The sequence below is a fragment of the Tinamus guttatus genome, unplaced genomic scaffold, assembly GCF_059628265.1.
Source record: "Tinamus guttatus ecotype Peru unplaced genomic scaffold, ASM5962826v1 Tinamus_guttatus_pri_ptg000291l, whole genome shotgun sequence".
Taxonomy (NCBI): domain Eukaryota; kingdom Metazoa; phylum Chordata; class Aves; order Tinamiformes; family Tinamidae; genus Tinamus; species Tinamus guttatus.
In genome coordinates this window covers 82,481-103,074 of record NW_028288825.1, presented here as the reverse complement: position 1 = coordinate 103,074, position 20,594 = coordinate 82,481, and the positions used below count along the sequence as shown (strand labels likewise).

General features: G+C 47.0%; 1 protein-coding gene across 3 annotated transcripts in view; it reads left to right on the top strand.

Annotated features, from left to right (window-relative positions):
- Positions 1 to 4,123: 4,123 nt before the first annotated feature.
- TTYH3 (tweety family member 3) overlaps positions 4,124 to 20,594 on the top strand; it is a 70,656-nt gene continuing 54,185 nt past the window's right edge. The window contains exon 1 of one of the 3 annotated variants that reach the window (XM_088527749.1): positions 4,124 to 4,403. In XM_088527749.1, the coding sequence (XP_088383875.1) occupies positions 4,281 to 4,403 (123 nt within the window). In that variant the 5' untranslated portion in view covers positions 4,124 to 4,280. The remainder of the gene's footprint in view (positions 4,404 to 20,594) is intronic. The other 2 variants (XM_088527750.1, XM_088527748.1) reach the window with 2 other exon arrangements.

The window sequence follows — 20,594 nt, the reverse complement described above, 5'->3', positions numbered from 1 at the left end:
CATTAGCCTAACACTGTCATTATCTAGCAATAATCCTTATTTGTATCTTGGGCAAATTGTGGCAAAGCATTCTACTTGTCTAACCTGGAATTTTTTCCTGAACAGACTCTCTATAATTTATACATGGAATTGGCAGTTTTCAGCCTCCTCTCGGCAGATATTTAAAAGCTGAGTATTGCAAATCCATGCTGGTAAGCCTTCATTATTATACAAAATGTACTAGAGTGTTATGAAGAAATATCTTAAATAATTAAACAGAAACGATGACTGACAAAACAAACGAACAAAGTGCAATGTGTGCTGTGTTGTTCCTTTCTTTTTATATTCACTTATTTGCTAATTTGCTGAACTTACTGAACTGCAATGGGTCTTGCCGTGATTAGAGTCTGTTTGCCAAGTTCCTTTATAATTGTTTCTTTGCAATTAACTAAATAATGGAATGTTCTGCGAGTGGCTCTCTGGGGAGAGGAAAGGAGCAGGCAGGTGCTTTTGCGAGAGGATTTCCACATCTTCCACCCATTTCCCCGGGTTTCATGAGGTATGAAAAAGAGCAGTAGAACATGAGGGTGACTATCGCCTCAGAGCCGGAATTGACAGCGTTGACCTTTTAAATTTCATTTCTTTGAGTTTGCTTAAAGCCTCATGAGTTGGCCTTGTTTGTGGCTAGAGAGTTTATGTTGTTTATGCCCAAAGTCCATACAGGACTTCAGAGAAAAGTACTAAAACCCAAATGCTTCTTCCTTTCTGCAGCCTTCTGCACACAAGCAGAGTCCATCAAGGTGGGGAAAGCCTCAGAGGAGAAATCAGTCAGGAACAATGTTGGTGATGCGGCTTCGTTGGAAAGAGCGGAGGCCGGAGACTGAGCGATCTGGCAGGAGGTCGAGGAGCAGCCCTGGGTTTGTTATTTCCTTTGGCTTTCAGCAGGAAGATCCATGGGAAGTACTGGGAGGAGATGGGCGCAGTCTAGCTCGGCTTGGCCCAAGGGCAGGCTCTATGGGTGGCAGAGGCAGCAGGGTCGGGTGCTGCTATGGAAATGCTGCTGAGACGCGATGCTCTCGCCCACCTCCCTGTGACCACCCAGAATTCCCTCCCTAGACTCAAGAGGGAACTTGTCCACCTGCAACCTGCTGTTCTTTTAATGAGCATCATTGGCTAAAACCCTTCATAACCTGTAAGGCCTGGCAGCCAGGGGAAGACTCCTAAATTCACGGTATATTAAAGTGCAAATTACCGCATTTCCCTAGTAAATAAGGGGAGCTGGGGTATGGGATCACTACAGCAAGAAGTGCTTGTCATGGTGTCACAGCAGCAGCAGTGGTGTCTGAAGTCAGTCTTGTGAAGAGTGAAAAATAGCATATTCCTAGAATGCTTTTTTCAGACTGTCAGATGGTCTTGGAGAGGTGGTATCACTGGATGCCTTATTTTGGAGTTTAAGCTCCATAGTCCTTTTTATCTTCCTAGTCTTGAATTTTGGACATTTCCCATTTGTGTGTTTTGTGCAGTGATCCTTTAGCAAAGCCAATGTCAAAGCAAGTTAGCAAGCTCTAATATGGCTTTTAGGGTTATTTTTCAGCAGGATTATCATCTAACACGCTGACATTTGCAGTCTGCTTTGGTTGCTTGTAGCGCTGCTTTCTACGCAAGGGTGATTTATTGTTAGCTTTTATTCCTAGGATATCGCGGCAGTGGCTTGTTTGTTCGTTTTGCTTTGGCAAAACAGAGAGCACCAATTTGTGCAGGGAGGGAAGGCGGCTGCTGTAATGGAAGTACGAGAGCGTTGGTAACTCTCTTGTTGTCCTGCAATCAAGAATTACCTGGACAGGATCAAATGTGAGATGCTAGGCTCCTAAGAAAGGCAAACAGGACTTACTGAAGTGCCCTGTCACAGAAAGGGTGGCTAGTGCTAATTCCTCTTGTTTATCCTTTAGTCCCAGGTTGCTGAATATGTTCTTCATTTTAATGTTCTTCCTTAGCATTGTGAACAAACACTGGGAGGAATTAAAGCTGTTGATGACTCAGTTTCTTTCTAATCCTAATCCTGACTCTAATGTAATTTTATGCCGTTCTCTGTACCGCAGAGGACCGTGCGAGAGGCTGCGCGTGAGCCCTGCCGGGGCCGCAGGAAAGCTGCTCCCGCTCGAGGCCCCCCGTTTGGAGCCTCAAACCGCTGTGCCGATGCTCCGCTGCTGGCAGCCCCCTCTAATAGCATCCAGCTTTGCTGTAATGTGTTCCAAAACGTTGGCTTCGGTTTGATTTACGTCGACGCTGTCAAACGAGAGCTCAGCGCTGAGCGCCGGCTGCATCCGCCCCCACGCCGCGGTGCTGCCGAGGGTCCCGGCCCCGCGGCCCAACGGGGTTCTCTGCCCCGAGGCCTCCGGCAGCAGCAGCATCTGCAGGACAGACCCCAGCCTGCAGCGACACGCGTGCCCGAGCGTCCGAATCCGGGAGTTACGAGGAGGGATCTCCCCTCCGAGCGCGGTCCCAAGGTGGTTCCAACTGGAGGTGCAATATGCTGGACCATTTGGTTTTAGGAGGATTTCTTGCTCATCCTTGCTGCACTGTGGGAAAAGAGAAAAGGGAACAAAATAAACCTGGCTGGGGTTGTGCTGTTCTCCTTCAGAAAAAGCGAGGACTGTTCTCACAGGAGGGAGTCAAGCTTTTCTATCTCACAGCTTCGGATATCTTGTACTTTCCATGTATTGCAGGGCCACGAACGCTCTGACGTGCGTCTTAATGCTACATGGGAATGATAAGATTTCTGTTTAGCTATGTTGGTAATATTCATATGAATATCCCGTCCTAGTCAAAAGCTATTTAAACTGATGTTATGTTTCAGAACATCAGCAAAAATATTATTTATTTTCTGGTCCATATATTTTAAATAGGTACTATTTTAGCTTTTGTTGCTTGCCTTTTTTAAAAGGAATCTCTCAGTGAGGACTGTAGAGAAAGGCAAAGTCCTGGCTGCATGTGGGGAAAGTGCTAAATCTTCACCTGCAGAACAGCTGTATTTCTAATCAGCTGCCACCATTTAGGGAGAGAAGTGATTGGTGTTATCCTTTCCTACAAAGAGGATGCAGAGCCCTCCAAAACTTCGTAACTTGCTTGGTTATAACTGTTTCTAATCCAAAATGGAGCTAATTAGATCAGGGATTCTTGGATGTTGACTTGGGAGATGTTTACCTGAGGTCTGCTGGAAGGTGGATGCTCCCTGTTTGAATTTAGCCCTTAAAGCCCTTTGCTTGCAGCTCCTTGTAGGAGGTGGTCGAGATACCAGAACGTGCTTCGTGTGATGGGAAAAGTTTAGGAGCTCTCGTATTAATGCTAGACTGCGCTATGTGCTTAGAGCACAAATGAAATGATTCGATGCATGGCTTTAAATAGAAAACAGCATTTTTTAATGCATTTCAGTTGCAGCGGGGACAATACAGTCTTTGTAACAAAGCCCATGGATTTGACTGCTGCTTGCTGTTACCTTTTTTGTTTTGCTCTGCTATCTGAAGGTTATCCAGAGGAGTTATTTACTTCAGCATGTCCCCCCAGGAGGGCACACTCATTTTTTTTGCCTTTAATGTTAAAAGTAGTTTAGTTCTGCTCTGTTTAGGAAAAAAATGACAGATTTTCTAGTCTTTGGTAAGGCTCCACGTCCGAGCGGCTCTGCTGGGAACCACCGTGTGCGGTAACGGACGGGTTTTGCTCAAGCGCTCAGGCGCTTAATTCCCAACTCCGCTTCCCGCAGCCGTCCAAGGCGGCGAACGCTCCAAGTCCCCTGGAGTTGATAACGCAATGGGGCTGGCTCGGCGTCAGGCCCCGCGCGCGGCCAAGGCTTTGAAGCGCGCAGCGGCCAAACGCGAGGCGCTTGGCGGGCTCCATCTTCCCAGGAGAGCGGGGCGGGTTCGGCGCGTGGGCAAACCCCACGCGGAGCTCGCTCGCATCCTCGGACCGCCGATTTGTGGGAGCTGCTCTCGCTGCGGCCCCGGGAGCGCGGGGCTGTTCGGGAGGCCGCGCGCGCTCCTGTCGGCGGCGGCGGGGGGCGGGCCGCGGCGGCGCCAATGGCGGGCGGGCGGGCGGCGCCAGGCGCGGCGGCGGCGGAGCCTCTGGGCGAACAAAGAGGGAGCGAGCGGCGCGGGCGGGCGCGTGTCGGGGCCGCGGGGGATGCGGGGCCGCGGGGCGCCGCCGCGGCGCAGGTGAAGGCAGGGAAGGGAGGACGGGAGCGAGGAGGGCGGCGCTGCTGCTGCTGCTGCATGGCCGGGGGGCGGTGAGGCGAGCGCGGGCGCAGCATGGCGGGCGTGAGCTACTCGCCGCCCTGGTGGGTGAGCCTGCTGCACCGCCTGCCGCACCTCAGCCTGCGCTGGGAGCTCACGGCCGCCGACTTCCGCCCGCACGACGCCGAGTACCAGCAGGTGAGCGGCGCGGGGCGACGCGAGCACGCGTGGGGTGGTGTGTGTGTGTGTGTGTGTGTGTGTGTGTAGGTGTAGGGAGGGTGTCTTTTTTTGGCGCGGGGGTGACTGCCCCTGGGGGTTGCCCGTGAGCAGGCTGCCCACGCAGGGGGGTTGTGCGGGGCTGTTAGCGCACACATGTACCCACGCGCACAGGGTTGTGTGGGGACATTGGCACAGTCGCACGCTGTAGGCTGTTGTTACACGCGCCGCTGGGTTCAGGGTGGTATCCCATACACCCTCCCGTGGATTTTGGGGGCTGTGGGGAGGGCATCACCCGCACACACCCCCCGTGCCCCATTTTGGGGACAGCTCTGCCCTGTGCACAGAGCCCCCCGACAGGTTGTGGCCTGGGGGCTGCATCCCCCCCAGCGGGGTCCCTCCTGCTCCCCTGCAGTGGGGAGCCTGGGGGAGCTGCCGCAGCCCCCAGGACGGGGCTGGAATGGGCCCCTTGGAGGGGAAGGGGCCTCCACTTCCCCGCAAGCCATGGCTCGGGCCTGGGGCTCCAGCGAGCGCTCGGCGCTGGCACGAGCTGCGCGGCCGCCCTGCAAACGGCTCGGGCCGGCCGGGAACGCCGCGCGCTCCGCAGCCCACCGGCCCCGGAGAGGCCGAGCGGGGCTCTCCGGAGGCGGCTGGCAGCGAGCGGGTCACTTGGTGCGTGCGAGCGACAGTAGAATCGAGTGCATGGGAAGATGCTCGCAGGATGCTTGCGTGCCTTTTTCTGGTTATTATTTTTATTTATTTATTTGTTCTGGTGCTGCTTAGCCTGTATCCTGTGCTTGGTTGGCTAGCCCAGTAATTAAAATGATTGTGGGGAGAATCCGTGTGCGCCAACATCTGTGTTCTCTGCTGTCATCTTGGAAGGGAGCTGCAGTGACTCTGCTGCCTCATTTTGCCACGGTCTCTGGTTTTGAAAACACCATTTTGCTTTTCTGAACATACTTGCTGTGTCCTATATATGCAGCCTCCTACCACAGGCACAAATGAAAAGGCTCGGGCATCCGGGCCGTTCTCATTTTTCCTAGAAACCAAAGGAATTAGATACCCTTTGGAAAGCAGTGTGTTTTGGCTTTTGGGTTTAAACACGTGAGCAGTTCCATAGGTTGAAGCTAGAGCAAAACGTGTGAGATTATTTCAAGAACAGTGTTTAGACACTCTTTAAACCAGTAAACAGAATGGACTTTTGACCCAACTTTTGTATTTTAGCTTCCATTGCTTCACTTGTTTGAATTCCCTTGGCTTGTGATTTCAATGGGGCACCCAGATATAACACTGCACAGCAGCTCAGCTGCATTCCTGTGACCTCAGGGGGTAGTTGCATTTAAAACAAGGGGTACGAGATGTTAAAGATCAGAAGTTACACTTGATGGAAGGATTTTCTTCAGAGTATGTTATCATAAAACAAGTGCTAGTTAACCTTTGAGTGGGCAGCAGGCATCCCACTGTTTCTCACTTAAATTGCTTAAAAGCCTTCCTCGTAACCATCTGGGTTGTCTTCATTTGTCAGATAGTGTTTTCTGCAATAATCGTACCGAGACTTAAAGCCTTCTGTTGTTCTCCTCCTGCGTAGCTGCTTCCCCTGGCTTGATGATATTAAGGACTTCTTGCACAGCAGTAGATGGCCTTTTAAGTCTTAACATTAGCTCGGAAGAAAACATGTTATCAAATGCAAAAGTGAATGTCTGGATTACTGAAAGTGTCTGCCTTCAAGAGAAAGATTTGAATAGCAGCTTTGCTGATTTAGCCTCGGCTGGGGAGAGCAAATAGGTTCCACTAATGCACTGGGTTTTCTCGGTCGTGCGCTCGCTGCTGGTTATGTAACCAGGCTGCCGCGTTCCTGGGAGTTGTGACTCGGGAGTTTGTAGCCACACGGATGAGTTCTGGCGCAGTGAAACAGGGAATCTAACCCAGGAGCCGAAGCAGGGAAGCTACGTGTTCCCCTGTTTTTTTAAGTTGTTCTAAAGGCCTTTGAATTCTAGCTTTTTTCCATTAGCTTTATTACGGGTTTGTGTCTTCTGCTCTGTTTGCAGCCTTTGCCGACATAGTCTCCCTTTTCTTTTAGGAACCTTTTATGTTTAGGAGCAGAGGTTATTATGTTAAGACATGAAAATAAGCAAGTCTTTAATTTTGCGTATTACGTTGTTTCTAGTTCTGTTGAGTTGGCACAAGTCTTGTGCATCTGTGTATCCTTTTCTTCCCCATTAATGACTGATGCCATCGTTCTTACACCTGTAAGCTGTTGTGCTGCATGATGCATCCGAGTTCTCCCACGGCTGAGCAGAGGTCAGTAGGAGATGTTAATGGGGACTCCAAGGGGATGGGAAAGGACAGACTGTCCTGGCTGCGGTAAGCAAGGATTACCTTGACTAAACTGCAAATACCTTTAAGTTTCTATGATTTCAAATTACACAGTAGCTCAAATGTTGTCATGAATAAGCAAGTAGCAGGACTCGGTGTCTGCCCTGGTCTGGTTTGTTATGAGGAAGGAAGCAACGTATCCTTCCTGATTCTTCAGTGATTCTGTAGAAAAGATGTCCCAACCCATGACCAAGGGAAGATGTTGCTTTCTTCACCGTGTTGTTTCTTGTGCAACCTTTTATTAAAGACCTACTTTATTTATTGTCCTTGTGTTTTGATGATAGACTTTGAACATGTGCCTCATTTGGACTTCCCATTTTAAGGAAACCTGGAATGGTAGCTTAGATTAGAACTTTTTTACGTTGTTTATGGAAGTGCCACGTGCTCTTGCAGGTGAGCAGCCTTGCTGATCTAATAGGCTTTGTACCCGCACCTCCTAAGGATTATTTTAATGCGTGAGCCTCTATTCCACTGAAGCAGCAGACAGGCTATTGTCCCCTGAAGCTTGCGTGGCTCATAGATAAGCACATGCTGCCCCTCTTTGAAGTCTAGGGCTCTGTTGTGTCTTCTGGGACCCCGGGTGATGGGGCATATCTCTTAGCACAGATCTAACGACCAGTTCCAGCCTCCTGTCCCATGGAGTCCCTTCCTTGAGAGCAGGAGGGCCGCCCGCTGTGCGCCTGCCTGTCCCGAGGCAGCTGTGTCCATTGTGCACCAGCCTCCAGGGCCTTCCTGCTTTTGTCCGGGGCCATGGGAAACCCTCCGGGCAATGTTGTGCCAAAGGCTGAGATCCATGCAGCCACAGCCGCTACCTTCTTCACCTCAATCCGTCTCTAAAACACTGTCTCTGAGTATTATTTACTTGCTGTCTTCTCCCGGTGCCTGTCTTTTGGGATTAGGTTAGAGTACTGTGTTTGAAGGAGATCCTCCTGTCTGGACTAGGTTAATTAAAAATGTGTCTGCTTTTCCTTTAAAAGCTTCCCTTTAGTCATGGCAAACGGTGGGCACCAGTGCAACCAGTTGTTCTTCTGGGGTAAAGGAGATGAGCTCTAATGAAGCGGACTGAGATGTTGATCCCTCTTCTCTACCTGGATAGAAATTTTGATGCTCTAAGTCCCTTCAGAGCTGCCTTCGCGTCCTGGTTCCAGGTGCTGCTCAAAGGGGTTAACACCTTCAGTAGGGATGACTCTGTGTATCAGACCAGTTCTTTCCCTCACCCTCTCATGAATCATTGGGTTTGAAGATATCTTGATATGAACAGTTTTGTTCTAGCTGTATTCTCATCTGAGTCATACTGCAGTGCTCTGCAAAGCCTTTTCATTGTGTAGTGAGTCACAAACTGGAGTGAAGGGAATGTAAAAATGGAGCAAAGCCTGTGTTACTTCTGGCAGCACGAGGCTAATACCAATTCTGGTTTCTCTGCCTTTTGCTGCTGAACAAATAAATATTGGTTATTGTACTAGTAGTGTGCATTTTCTTTCCAATTCAGTTAAACAGAACAGTAAGGTGGCACTGAAAACATGCCATTGCCACTGATTGAATCCAGTTAGTAGTGTAAAGATGTCTATTTGTGAATTATTTGGTTGCATAGCACCGAGACAGCTTTAGTTTTGAGGGCAGAGTGGGTTAAGAGGCTTGAGGAAGTGTGCAATTATCCCCTAGGGAGAATCAGAAAAGTGGAGTGAGTAGCTCTGTAATCATCAAGAGGTTTTGGGATATCTGTCTGGGATGGGGTGTCTCTAGCCCTGCCAAAAAAGGGAACTACAGCACTTTGTAGCTCTCAGCACACCTAGACATTTAGAAGTGTATTTAAACAATGAAGAACAAGAGAGGTCGTTAAAGTTAAGCTACCAAATATCTTGCCTTGATTTTCTATATCTTTCTTAATTGGTGCAAAACCTACCTGAATCCATGTAAACACATTAATTCTGTGTGAATTCGGCCAGAATAAAGCAAAATCCTCCAGCCCACCTCCAAGACCCATCTTTGCATCACCTCATGCTTTTGTCTGGGAGCTGGGATTGATAATGCACAGATGTAGATGCAATGTGCCTTGAAGAAGGCTTGCTGATTGATTCACACCAGTTAAGATACAGAGCCACACTAAATAAAGCCCTGATAAGAAGGGGCTACACTGCAGTGTTTGGTTTTGGGATGGTCTCTAGTCTTGTTGTCCAGGAGTTGCCTTTCATACATCTGCCAGGGTTTTCATGCTGTAATACTGTTTTCCTACTGACATGGTGTGTGATGGGGGACCCGGTGGCAAAGGGCTTGCTGGGTGCCCTGTAAGCCCAGTGGTGCTTTCTTCCTTTGACTTGCAGCCTCTAATCAAAGCCATGTGTGTTTGAAACCATAGGCAAAGGCTCCAGCAAGGAATTGATTCTGTCAGGTACTTGCTGGCTTTGTGAGGCTGTTTCCCTACACATAACAGCTAATGTCGTTTTTGGAAGTATTTCTTGGCCAGAGAATCACGATGGGGTCTGAACTGCCAAAAAACTTGGATTAGAGAGATTGTTTTAGAACTTCCTCTACTGTACTGGCGTCTTATTTCAACTCTGAAACCAAGAGCCGCGCTGTAAATTGGAAACATGTGTATTAGTAAAGTTGGATGACGTGTTCTTGTCTAGTTGGCTCCAAGTCAGAGGGTAATGTGCCTTTCTTAGAGGGGGTTAGACTGAGGTTTTCTTTCAGGAATAGATGGACCATTTCCCAGGCCTGATCAGCTATCCTGCTGAAGCACTAGTTTGTTCATTTTTCCGTAGAAGTCAGCTGATCCTGGTTAGTAGAACCCTATATTTTTTAATTAAATTGAAGTTGCTTTTACGTTTTTGAAGAACTGGTGTTAAATCCTTTCCTCCCATTCCTCATCAGTCCTGGTTACATGAGTAATCACATAATACCTCTTATCAGCAAATTGGTGCTGTAGCCCGACTCCCATACTCTGTGTTTGATCTGGAGGAGCATATACTAGGGAACTAGCATAATGAATAACCAGAAAAGTAGAATTAAGATAATTTTTGATGGTTGATTTACCAAAGCAAGACATGTAGCGGTTTCTGTGGCCCATCCATGCAGTCGTGCAGGAGCATATGGTATACAGACAGGAAAAAAGTCAACCCTTGCCAGCTTTCTGTCTGCAGCGTTACTTTTTTGCTGACCCATGCTGTGCTGCTGCTTTTTCTCCTGAGAACTGACAGTTTCTGGAAACCCTGACTGTAGATTACCTTACTCCAGTCAGATGAGCAATTTTTTTTTCCTGGATGTATGACTTTAGCAGATCAAAATACATACAAATGGCCAGAAGGTGACTTGGAGGAATATGAAGTGCATTGTGGAGGGAAGAAGACATAAGTGAGTGTGCGCAGATGTAGACCACGCTCTTTTTATTTGGGTAGAATATTGAAAGTATTCATCCTGCACAGAGAAGGTACTTTTGCCAGAGCTGCTGAGCTTTCCAGCCTAAGGAGACCTTCTCACAGTGTTCGGTGCTTGGGAGGTATCATGCTGATCTTAGCTGGAATAGTAGAATTGGAGTTAAAAGTGTTTCTCTAATCAGATGATGGCCAGGCATGGGCATCCTGGCTCCTCTGCTGAAGCCAGAAGAAATCATTAGTCCTCTTAAAAAAATCTGCCCTTCTACAAGGGTGTAACAGCTCTGTCTTTAGGTAGTAAATAAGTCTTGGGTCATCCACCTCCTGTGAGTGTTGCCTATCTATTGCACCCACCTGTGCACCCAAGTGCATATGGTTTGGCGAAGATGATGTTAAAGAATGTTGTATCTTGCCTTTGCTTTGGAAATAAGGAGGCTCAGCAGGACTTGAAGACTGAGAGGGGAGGTCTCTAACCTCAGTTTGCCACCAAAACTTTGTAAGCAGCTATACACCATTTATCTTGGTGTCTGTTTGCAAAGTCAGATCATGGGTGTTCTGGAAAAAGAATCAGGATCAAGACAGACCTGTCCAGTCTTGCTTCATCTTCCCTCCCCACTGCAACCTCCCCATTTTTCCCCTGGGATTCTTGGTGCTTTTGATTTATATTTGTGGGAAGAGAAAAACTCATGCTCTTAAAGTTAACAAAAAGCCTTTGTTTAAACAGTGACCCAGCAGAACTATTTATGTATTTATTATTATATTTATTATTATTACTAGAGAAAGTGAGAAACTCTCACCAAGAAATCTATATCCCTGTTGCATGACTCTGGAGATTAAGGGTGGAAAGTCAGGTGCTTTCCTCTGACTTAATCCCAAGATTTTGGATTAAGGAGCTGTGCACAAACCCCTGCTCTTGATCTCTTACCTGTGTTGGGCTTTAATTTCTTTTTTGAGCTGCCCGCAAAATCTGTCTAAGGAGAATGAGACAGACAAAAGTTTGAGGTCTTTGTCACATCAGGTTTCTTGACCTCTGTGTCTTCAGGAGGGACAACTCTCCAGTCCTTTGGCATCTTCTTGCACAGCAAGACTTCCACCTTTTCCACCACCCACATGCTTATTTATGGCAAGGGTGAGGTTCAGATACTTGATACTGTGCGTGTCGATGTGGTAAGACTGTCATGACAGACCTTGTGCAGCCAGTTCTGTGGCCCCTTTGTGGGGACCCTTCTACACCCATAAGGTTTTGTACCCTGAAGGCTAAGCAGTGATGGTTAACACATCTCTTTTTGCTTGTAACTAAGCTCTTGATGGCTGTCAGTTCTCCTCTTGTATCTGTTTTATCTTTTAGTAGTGAACTTTCCAGCAGTTATGTTGAGATTTCCCATTCCCCTTGAGTGGGTAGGAGAACTTGGCTTGTTTTCAACTAAATGAAGTTCCCATAGCTGGGGGAAGGGAGGTGATGTCTGCAAATTTCTTTGCTCAACAAGACTTGAGTAACTTTGGGATAAATCAGGACCGCCTTCTGTACTAAACTTCTTAAACTAGCTCTTATGTGTGAGATACTGATGCCAAGTGTTTGGAGTAGTCTTACACTGGCGAGTTGTCTCAAATTTCTTCTTTAGTGCACATGTTTGCCAGGAAAAAAAAAATCCTCCTGGAAAAGAAAACAAACTGAAAACTGTCGATAAACCTTGGTTCCCCTTCAGCAAGGCTTTCTGTACTTCCTGGGTATGTCATCCTACTTGTTCTTCATTTTAGCCAGAAACTGGTGATTTTTTTTTTCTCTGTTCTGGAGATGCCCTTAAATGACACTGTAAAAGAAGGGAAGGGGGAGAAAAAAAAGCATCACTGAGAATGAATGTGTGTTTGTGTGTGTGTGTATATGAATACTGCATATAAACTAGGAAAGAACAAACTCAGTGCACTGTCATGCTAATTTCAAACTTTTAAGTTTGTTTCTTTTTTTCTCTTTCTTAGATTTCTGAGTCTTGAGCCAGTTTGCTTTGAGACATTTCTTATAACTGCGAGCTTTAGGATTTGGTGAGCCAAAAATGTGCACATTCTTGCAGAATAATCGTCAGTGTGCTTGAGGTTACGAGGCTGTTCTCCTGCCAAAGAGAAAGTAGGTTAGTGTGCAGTACGTGAACACGACGTTTGGGGCAGCTCGGGCAGCAAGGTGCCAGTACCAGCTCTCTTCTGCAAGCGCTTGGATGTGATGATAGGCCTGAGAGCAACCTCTGCTTTCACGTGGTTATTGGGTCGCTAGCTTCAGCAGGTAGAGTGGGTGCCAAGCTTCTTTTAACTTACTATTTTAACAAACTTGAGACTTTTTTGTTTTTTTCCTCTCAACAGCAAGGCCAGCATTGAGACCTGTTGTGAAAAAGAGCTGATCCCCCCCCTCCAGCTGCTTCCTTTCACCCTTATTTAACTAGAGCTGCATGTTCTGATTTGGGATTTCACTGCTTAGTGCTAAATGTGTTTCCTTTTTTTTTTCTTTTTTTTTTTTCTTTTTTTTTTTTTCTGGCTGATGCATCTCAGATTGGTGCCACATGTGCGTGAAAGGCCTTTGTGGTGTGAAATTAGGGGATGAAAGATATTGCTGATCCATCTGAACAATGTGGGACTTATTCCTGGGCCAGGGGAACCTGGAATGTGGGGAATGGCTGTTTCGCAAACGTGTAACACATTCAGATGTGTTGTTATGCCAGTGTTGATGTCTGTGCATGGACACTCTTTTGAGTCTATAAAATGCTGCTGCTCATGCAGAGAATTTAAACAAGCCTTCTATTCAACTCTGAAATTCAAAATAACTCTAAAACCCAAATGGAGGCACTTCAGTTGCATAATAGGGTCTGTTACAAGGAAGACTGTGTTGTAAATGATGTAATTGCTCCTTAAGATAAGGCCGCCTTGTGGAAGGGGGGAGAGAGGGTTTGTGAAAGAATCATTAAAAATATTGCTAATAGTATCAAAACTATCCACAGGGTGTTAAATGAGCAAACTTCTAAAAAACCTCCAAGTGGACTGGGCTACAAATGTGCATGTGGTAAAAAATGACCCATTCCTTGGTGCTACCAACTTCCCGTACTAATTAATCTAATTGCATCAGAGCTGAGCAGTACATGTCCGAATAGTGTAACTGGCAGTGTATGAGCTCACCCGGCTCAGCTCTTTTCTTGAGATAGACTTTTTTTTTCTCCCCTCCCTTGCAGTTAGGCTGTGTCCTCAAGTTACTTGTGAGGCTGTTGACTGTAACTGAGAAACTGGTGCAGTTTCAGTACTTGCTGCAGCACCTAAAAAAAGCCGGGATTCGTGTGCTTTGCCGGGGCGATGCTGTCTGCTTCGCTGCCGAAATCACCCCGCTCTGCGTCTGGACGAGGCCGGTGACCCGCACTGAAGTGCTCCTCGTACCAGAGGATCTTCCTGTTCTCCTCTCCTGGCAGCCCTGCTGTGCTGCTTTCCTTTCTCTCTAAACTTACATTGAGCTTATTTTACTCCATCTAGGAATGACCCTTCCCCGTGTCTTTCCTCGCTGGAAGTGCCTCCGTTCTTGATTGGGACAGGCCCAGTGGAGGGGCGGTCTGTCCGCTGCCCCTTTCCCTGCTCCGCTTTGCAGCGTTTGCTCCAGGAAATGCTGAGAAAGACGAGAGTGGTGGAATTCATGAAATTCAAGCTGTGCTTCAGTGAAAACGTGTTTTCAATTTCTGCCTCCTTGGGAGCCTGAGCCGTAATTGTACCGGGGGGGCCGGGGCCACGAGTGAATGGAAGCGGCGGAGTCGGCGCTCGGAGCCTCTCCGCTCCCCGGCTCGCTGCCTCTCTGCATTCAAAGGCTGCTCTGTGCTTTGGGGCCACCTCAGGAAGCCCTTTTTGTGCTCAGCTCTCCGAAAGGCCCAGGCGTTTTCCTGCTGGGTTTGATCTGGCTGTCAGGGGCCTGAATGACCGCGACGTGTTGGCGAGGGCCGTGAGGGGGGACACCAGCTGGGGGCGGCTTGTCCCCCTCCCTGCGCTTGATCCTGCTCTTGCTGCCCTTGGAGAGTCCTGCCCCCAACTGCGGGTGAGAGTTAAAACAGAGGCTGGAAAACTTTGTAAAACTCACCAATTTGTTTCTTCCTTAACAACACCCAGCTACACGTTTATAATTCTCAGGTCCTAGGAACATCAGCAGTTGCAGTAAATTATGTTGCATTCAAAATTTTTTTTTCCACTTTCTTTTTTTTTTTTTCCTTTCCCGAATGCATCTATGGTGAGTCTGTTCTTTTGGTAAAGAACATAGAAGTGTATAGAAAAGAAGGAAGTAGCTGGGTGCTTGGTGACTGACCCCTGCGTGGATCTTAGCGCTGAGCTAAGAGGAAAGGGTGGAGTGTCCTGCTTATACCCCTGCCTAAGAGGTGGGATCACCAGGTAGCTTGGAAATCCCAACAGTTGCAAGTATGGGCTTATGGGCGGAGAGAAACAGAAGGAAGGGAGAGTCCAACCAAGTCTTAGGTAAATACCTTTCCTTAAAACTTTAGCACCTTTGGGGATAAGAATGTGGCACGTGCAGTTGCTAGCTCTGCAGACAACACTTGCTTTGGGTGGGAGGCTAAGAAGGGGTGTTCAGCAAAAAAAGAAAGTACCAGGTGCTTTTTTGAGATTTTGGTGGAGAGAAAAATAAGACAGCAGTAAACTTGCATTTTTTTACTAATTTCTTCTTATTTCTGAAAGAAATAAGGCTAGGGATTGAGATAGCTGCCTGTCAGTCTGCTTAGATTTGCTTAAAGAGATTGGGTGTTTTTTCTCTGTTAGGATTTGAAGTTGCATAGGGTTGGACTGAGCGCTTTGGACTTCAGTGAATGGGAGTTCCTGCACATGACTAGCTTGGAGATGCAACAGTTCGTAGTATTAATGTTTGTGCTCCCTTAAGAGGGAAACCATTTCAATTATAGTAGGTGACAGGAAAAAAGCGGATTATCTGTATTTTGGGAATTTTTTTTTGTCTGAATTTGGTAGAAAGCATAGCACATCCAGTGAGGATGAAATGATTTCCTTGATGCTTCTCTTGCTTAACAGAAGTTCTTACTTTGGATGAGAGTGCTGTTTTAAAAATAGACTGGCAAATGCTTCCTATGGGCCTTCTGGTATTTTAAAGTATGACCTATATTTTCCATTTGTCCCTCTCTTCCTCCCCCCAAGTCAGCTATCTCAGCCCTGTAAACACCAGTTTACCCTGAGTTTACAGGGTCAGTTTACAACACAGGGCTCTGGTAGGACCGGGCTCCATCCCTGGTCTCCAAGGTGGCCTTTTTGGAGCGCTGGCCGTTCCTTGCCAGATGCAACAAAATTCTTAGGGCTTGGGCAAGAGGTGTTGAATCGGTTGATGAGACTAATGAAAGCAAACAACAAATTTACAGGGTTGAGTTAAGTGCTTCTTATTCCAATGGATATAAAATAGTAGGGAAAGGTAAAATTCATGGTTGACCTTTAAGACTGGATTCTGGGGCAGCTTCAGTGCTTTAACGGGCTTCCCAGTGAAGCTCTTGATCGCTGCAGTCATTTTGTTGTGGAGCTTTTTCAGCTTGACCCGCTGCAAGTTAAAAGTCACTTCAAACAGAGACCCTTCAAAAGCATTTTAAACACTTTAAATATTTAAGGATAAACTGTAGGTGACAAATATAAAATAGGGGCAGGTTTCTCTGCACGGACAAATGGCGATGGGGGTTCCAGTCCTGTGTTTTAGCAGGCAGCTCTTGGAGAAGCTGTGTGAGTGATCGTTGCTGCTGGGAGCGTTCTGCTGAGGTGTAAATAACAAGGTTGGACATTTTACTCTAGCTCTGCTGTTTTTTATTAGCGCTGCTTAGCTATAGCCCCAGGCAATGCGAAAGCGATGGGAGGAAGGGACAAGCTGTGAACTTCCCCCTCTCCCAGCAGAAGATGATGAGAGCTGCAAGGTGCGGGGAACTTGTTGCCCTCACCCCCACTGGCACGTTAATTCTTCTTGTCCCTGGATGTCCATCTTAAGACCAAAATTGTTACCGAGGGAATTGAATGCTCGGTCACATGTGTGTCTCCTTCCTGTCCCTTTCCTCCTTTTTGATGTTTGTATGGATTTTTTTTTTTAATCTATTAAAATTGAGTGATTCAACTGTTCTGGTATTTCACTGTTGTTAATTTTGCTCCCAAGAAAGCATTGATCTGGAAAGCTGCTGCTTATCTTCAGACTGCAACGAAATACATCTAATAACTATTTGCTGTTATAACTTCTGCCTATGATGGGCCCATCTGCTCCTGTGCTTGCGGCAGCAAAGAGGACAGGTCCAGCTTCACCGTGGGCAGATCTGAATCCTGTTCTGCTGCTGTTGGTTCAGCCTTAGTCCTGGAGGAGATGTGCCTTGGAACAGGTGAAATGTAGTTCTGCAGGTATAAGCCACTGGCAGGACTTTGATCACTTCCTTAATTACCATGTTTGCTTAATTTGTGTTGGGTTACCTGAGAGTGATCTTGATTCCCTGATGCAATAAATTAAAGATTCAAAGAGAGATGTGTTTAAGGTCTTGAGGTTAAACCAGGTATGTCTGTATTTCTTTTCCCTTCCAAAATGAAACCTGCTTCTTTGACCCCGTGAATGTCGAGCTTTCTTTCCAACACATGTACCTTTAAACCCAAACCACCAACTGCTTTGTTCTTTATTTGCTAACCACAAACACACTCCACGATGTTCTTTGATGCTAAATCTCTTCCGAGGTCATACATAACTCTCGGTTCTGGGGATGCAGTGAAACTAGCGTGTGACTCTGTTTCCATCTGATGAATTACTGGTTGGCAGTACTGCAAAAATAGAGATCCCGAGTATTTTGGCTTTAGCTGCACCATCAGAGCTGGTTCAATGCAGTCTCTCTTCCATGTGTAATGAACTTAAGCCAACTGTAGAAAGGGCTGAGAGCATCAGAACTTTTGGCATCAGAGTGGAAACTGTAGCTTCAGCTTTAGCCCTAACAAAGATATTTATCACTGAGAACAAAGATGAGTGAAACCCAGCTGAAGCAAAATGCTTCAGGAAGGTAATCTTAAATGCCCCAAAGTTTGATGCTTTGACTCAAGCTATTTATGTATGTATATATTTTTAGTCAAAATATCCACTAAAAATGTTTCTGAAATGGCTTCTTGATCCTGTGGTCTAGATAAGAGTCCTGAGGGCTAAAGCTCTTCTCTAGTGTGACTGCAGCGGAGCAATAGCGGTCAGGAGGGCGCTGGCTGTGGGATGGCAGCACCGATGCTGCTTGCACCCCGTGCAGGCGCTGGAGATCCGAGCTCTCCCGGTGCCCCTGAGATCCCTGGAGGTGGGAAAGCACCTCGCTTGGTTCCAGATGCCTGCGAGAAAGAGGATCTTAGCCTGTTTATGCTGCACTCCTGGCTGTGATGTATTTAATTTCCAGCCAGCACCTTGATAACCCCCTATCTCTGTGTCCCTTGGTAAACAGGCTTCCAAGGGGAGCTCTGCAGTCGAGGCACGTCCTCTTGCCTGCTCTGCTGGCTCGAGCTGGCTTAGTCATGCATTTCGCCGAGTGTGTCACATCTGAGGCGCTCTCTCTTGCTTCTGCTCCCTGAATTCTTGCTCTATAGGAGACAGTAATCTACAAAAGGGCAGTTAAAGACGTGGAGCTTGGTTATATGGTCATGTCATTTCCTTTGCCCTGATCTTTGGACTGGACTAAGGCGATAATGTTTTGAGTACAGAAAAAAAAAAATCGGGATCCTAGGAAGATGGCACTGTACTGCCCAACTCCAGGGAGAGCCAGTGAAACGAAAATGCTACGTGTGATTTTTAGGAAAAAAATAAGTGAAGACTTCTGGGTGTCATGCCATTCCGCCTGTCAAATTCCACTTCTGGAAGTGGCTGTTGAGGCTCCTGGTCGCTGCATGGGGATGGCATCACCAGTTTTCAGTGTCCTGGTTCCTTCACTCGCGCGTTTCCCACCTGATGCTGTAATCTGGTGACGATATAATCACTTCCATAGCAACCTGGGTGTCATAAACAGGATTATGGAGCCTGGTAAGGATGAAGGGTGCAGGACTTAAGAAAGTCATGCCCCCTCGTGCAAATACCCTCACTGAGGTGGAGCAGAGAACGGTGCCTGCAGCGCGATGGTCGTGCAGAAATCGGTGCTTGCGGCGCTGGGTGGCACCTCAGGGCCCTGTCCCTGGGAGAGCAGGGGAGCCAGAAGGGCACGCAAGTGTGTGTGCAGCACGAGATGTGTCCTTAAATACAGTAAGGCCTTAAGGAGGTGAATCTTTGTGGTTAGCAATCCAGGGTAAACCCTCAGAGAGCCTGCTGCTGAGATCAAGCCCATCTGCAGCATTCGCTACTAACGTGACAAAACCTTGAAGGCACCAGGGACACGTGCTGGCCACTTGTTTTTACTCCCTCTTCCCTGCCCTCCTTTGCTCTGCTTCCACAAACCTCCCCCTACTCCTCACCTGGAGCTTGCCTAATTTGAAAGCCCTTCATTTTCTGCTATTACTCTCCTTAGAGTTAAGTTAAAATACTTTTCCAGAACACCTGCAAGCTTGCCTTCTCTTCTCAGTAAGATTTTTTAGTTGGCTGCTTAGCTTTTTGTTGAAGATGATGGCAGGAAGGAAGAAAATCGAGAGCTTGTCTCTTCTTAGCCCCCTCTGGGGTGAAGGCTGAGGATGTGTTGTGGGTTTCTTGGCAGGCCCATAAAGGGAGAGCTCCTTCACTCAGTTAGTGCCAGGGGTCTCACGATGGGTTTTATGCTGTATAGAGGGAGAACAGTAACTTTGCTCTGTGAGAGTGTGTGAACGGATCCCTGCTCTTTTGTTCTGCAGTTTGTGCACCGCTTGCTTTCATTCAATACCTCTTGCATCTTCATGGAGCTGTTCATGGCAGGTGTCAGTTGGGATCCTTCCAGGGATCTTATGTGGGCACTGTTCAAAACTTTCTAGGAAATTGCTTTTACATTTTCTGCAATGTTCAGGCAATGTAATAAATTCTTCATTGCTTCAGTGACTCAAGGAACTGCTTGACTCTTTCCAGCAGAATAGCACCTGCTGAAAGGAGGAGAATTAACACCTGCTGAATTCCAGGTAACTGCTGCCAGCTCACAAGTGCTTTGAACAGTATAATGTCAAAAATCCGATATATCCAAAAATCTCGTTTTTGGTGTAGGTTTGGAATAAGATACTGTTCCTAATGCAGTTGGTCTCTGTGTTGCTACCAACACTACTTTTCTGGTTGGTGGTGGTTAGTGAGCTGCTCTGAGGTTGTGGTCACTAGTGTTCGTATGAGGGAGGTGACAGGGCTAGGAGGCCATAGGGCTGCTTTTATCTTCGGAGAACCTCTAAGGGAGACGTTTCCACAGCCAGGGCTGTAGTTAGTGGTGTCTGCACCACTCTCTTGGTTAGAGAATGAGCTTCAGGAAGATGCTGTCAGTCTTACACCAGAGCCTGTAGTTTTTGCTGCTCTGTGCTCATTGACTAGGCTGCCCTCTTAGAGCAAGGTCACAGATGTGGCTTAAACCTCCTGCCTGTGAAGAATTGTGTGCAGGGGAGGGTGGATCTTAATTTTCAGGTTATTTTAAGTTGAATGCCTAGTGCAACCTGAGAACCAGCTCTAGAGCTTCAAAATACGTATGCAACTTTTGAGTGCAGAAAAGCTCCTCTAGTTGTTTCTTGGAGGACGAGTGAATGTGTTTTTGGTTAGAAATGGCCAAGTTTAGTGACACTGCAGCCCCCACACCACAGCACAGCAAGGGGCATCCCAGGTGGCCTGCTGAGCCGAAAGGCTGAGGTGGATCATAGTGGGAACATAGTGGATCATAGCGGGAACAGCCACTGCTCTGCTGTGGAATAGCTGTGGCCTGGGAGCTCCCGGGGAGGCGAGATTAAATACCCCCTTCCTGGTGTTTTGGGGCCAAAAATCCATCCTTCCTTCATATGACTTTGAAGTGCTGCTGTACGTGATTGTGCAATGGACGAGGCTGCTGCTGTTGTGCAGTACCTGAAATGGGTTTCTTCTCTTACAGCATCCCTCCTAATATTTCCATTGGAATGCAGAGGGGTCTGTTTTCAACCTCAGATGTGAGGTTTAAAAAAAAAAAAAGGCTATCTTGGATAATCTCTCTGAAGGACAGTACTGTATAATCCAAAATATGCCACTTTCCTGTCAGCAGATACTTGTGAAGAACTTTGAGAAAAGAATCTAAACTGTGGTTAGGGATTTGCAGGAAAAGTTGAAGCACTTCATTAGCTGAAATAAAACCAAGAGTCTTAATGATAGGACTAGAGGGCCAAATGACATAGTTTCTCTGAGGTTTTAAACAAGAGTCTCTGAAGCTAACTTCAAGAGGATATGGAGATGTGGCTTATGTGTGTATATTCAGGTGTGTGTGTGTGTGTATACACCTAAATATATGCATATATAGCTTACTTA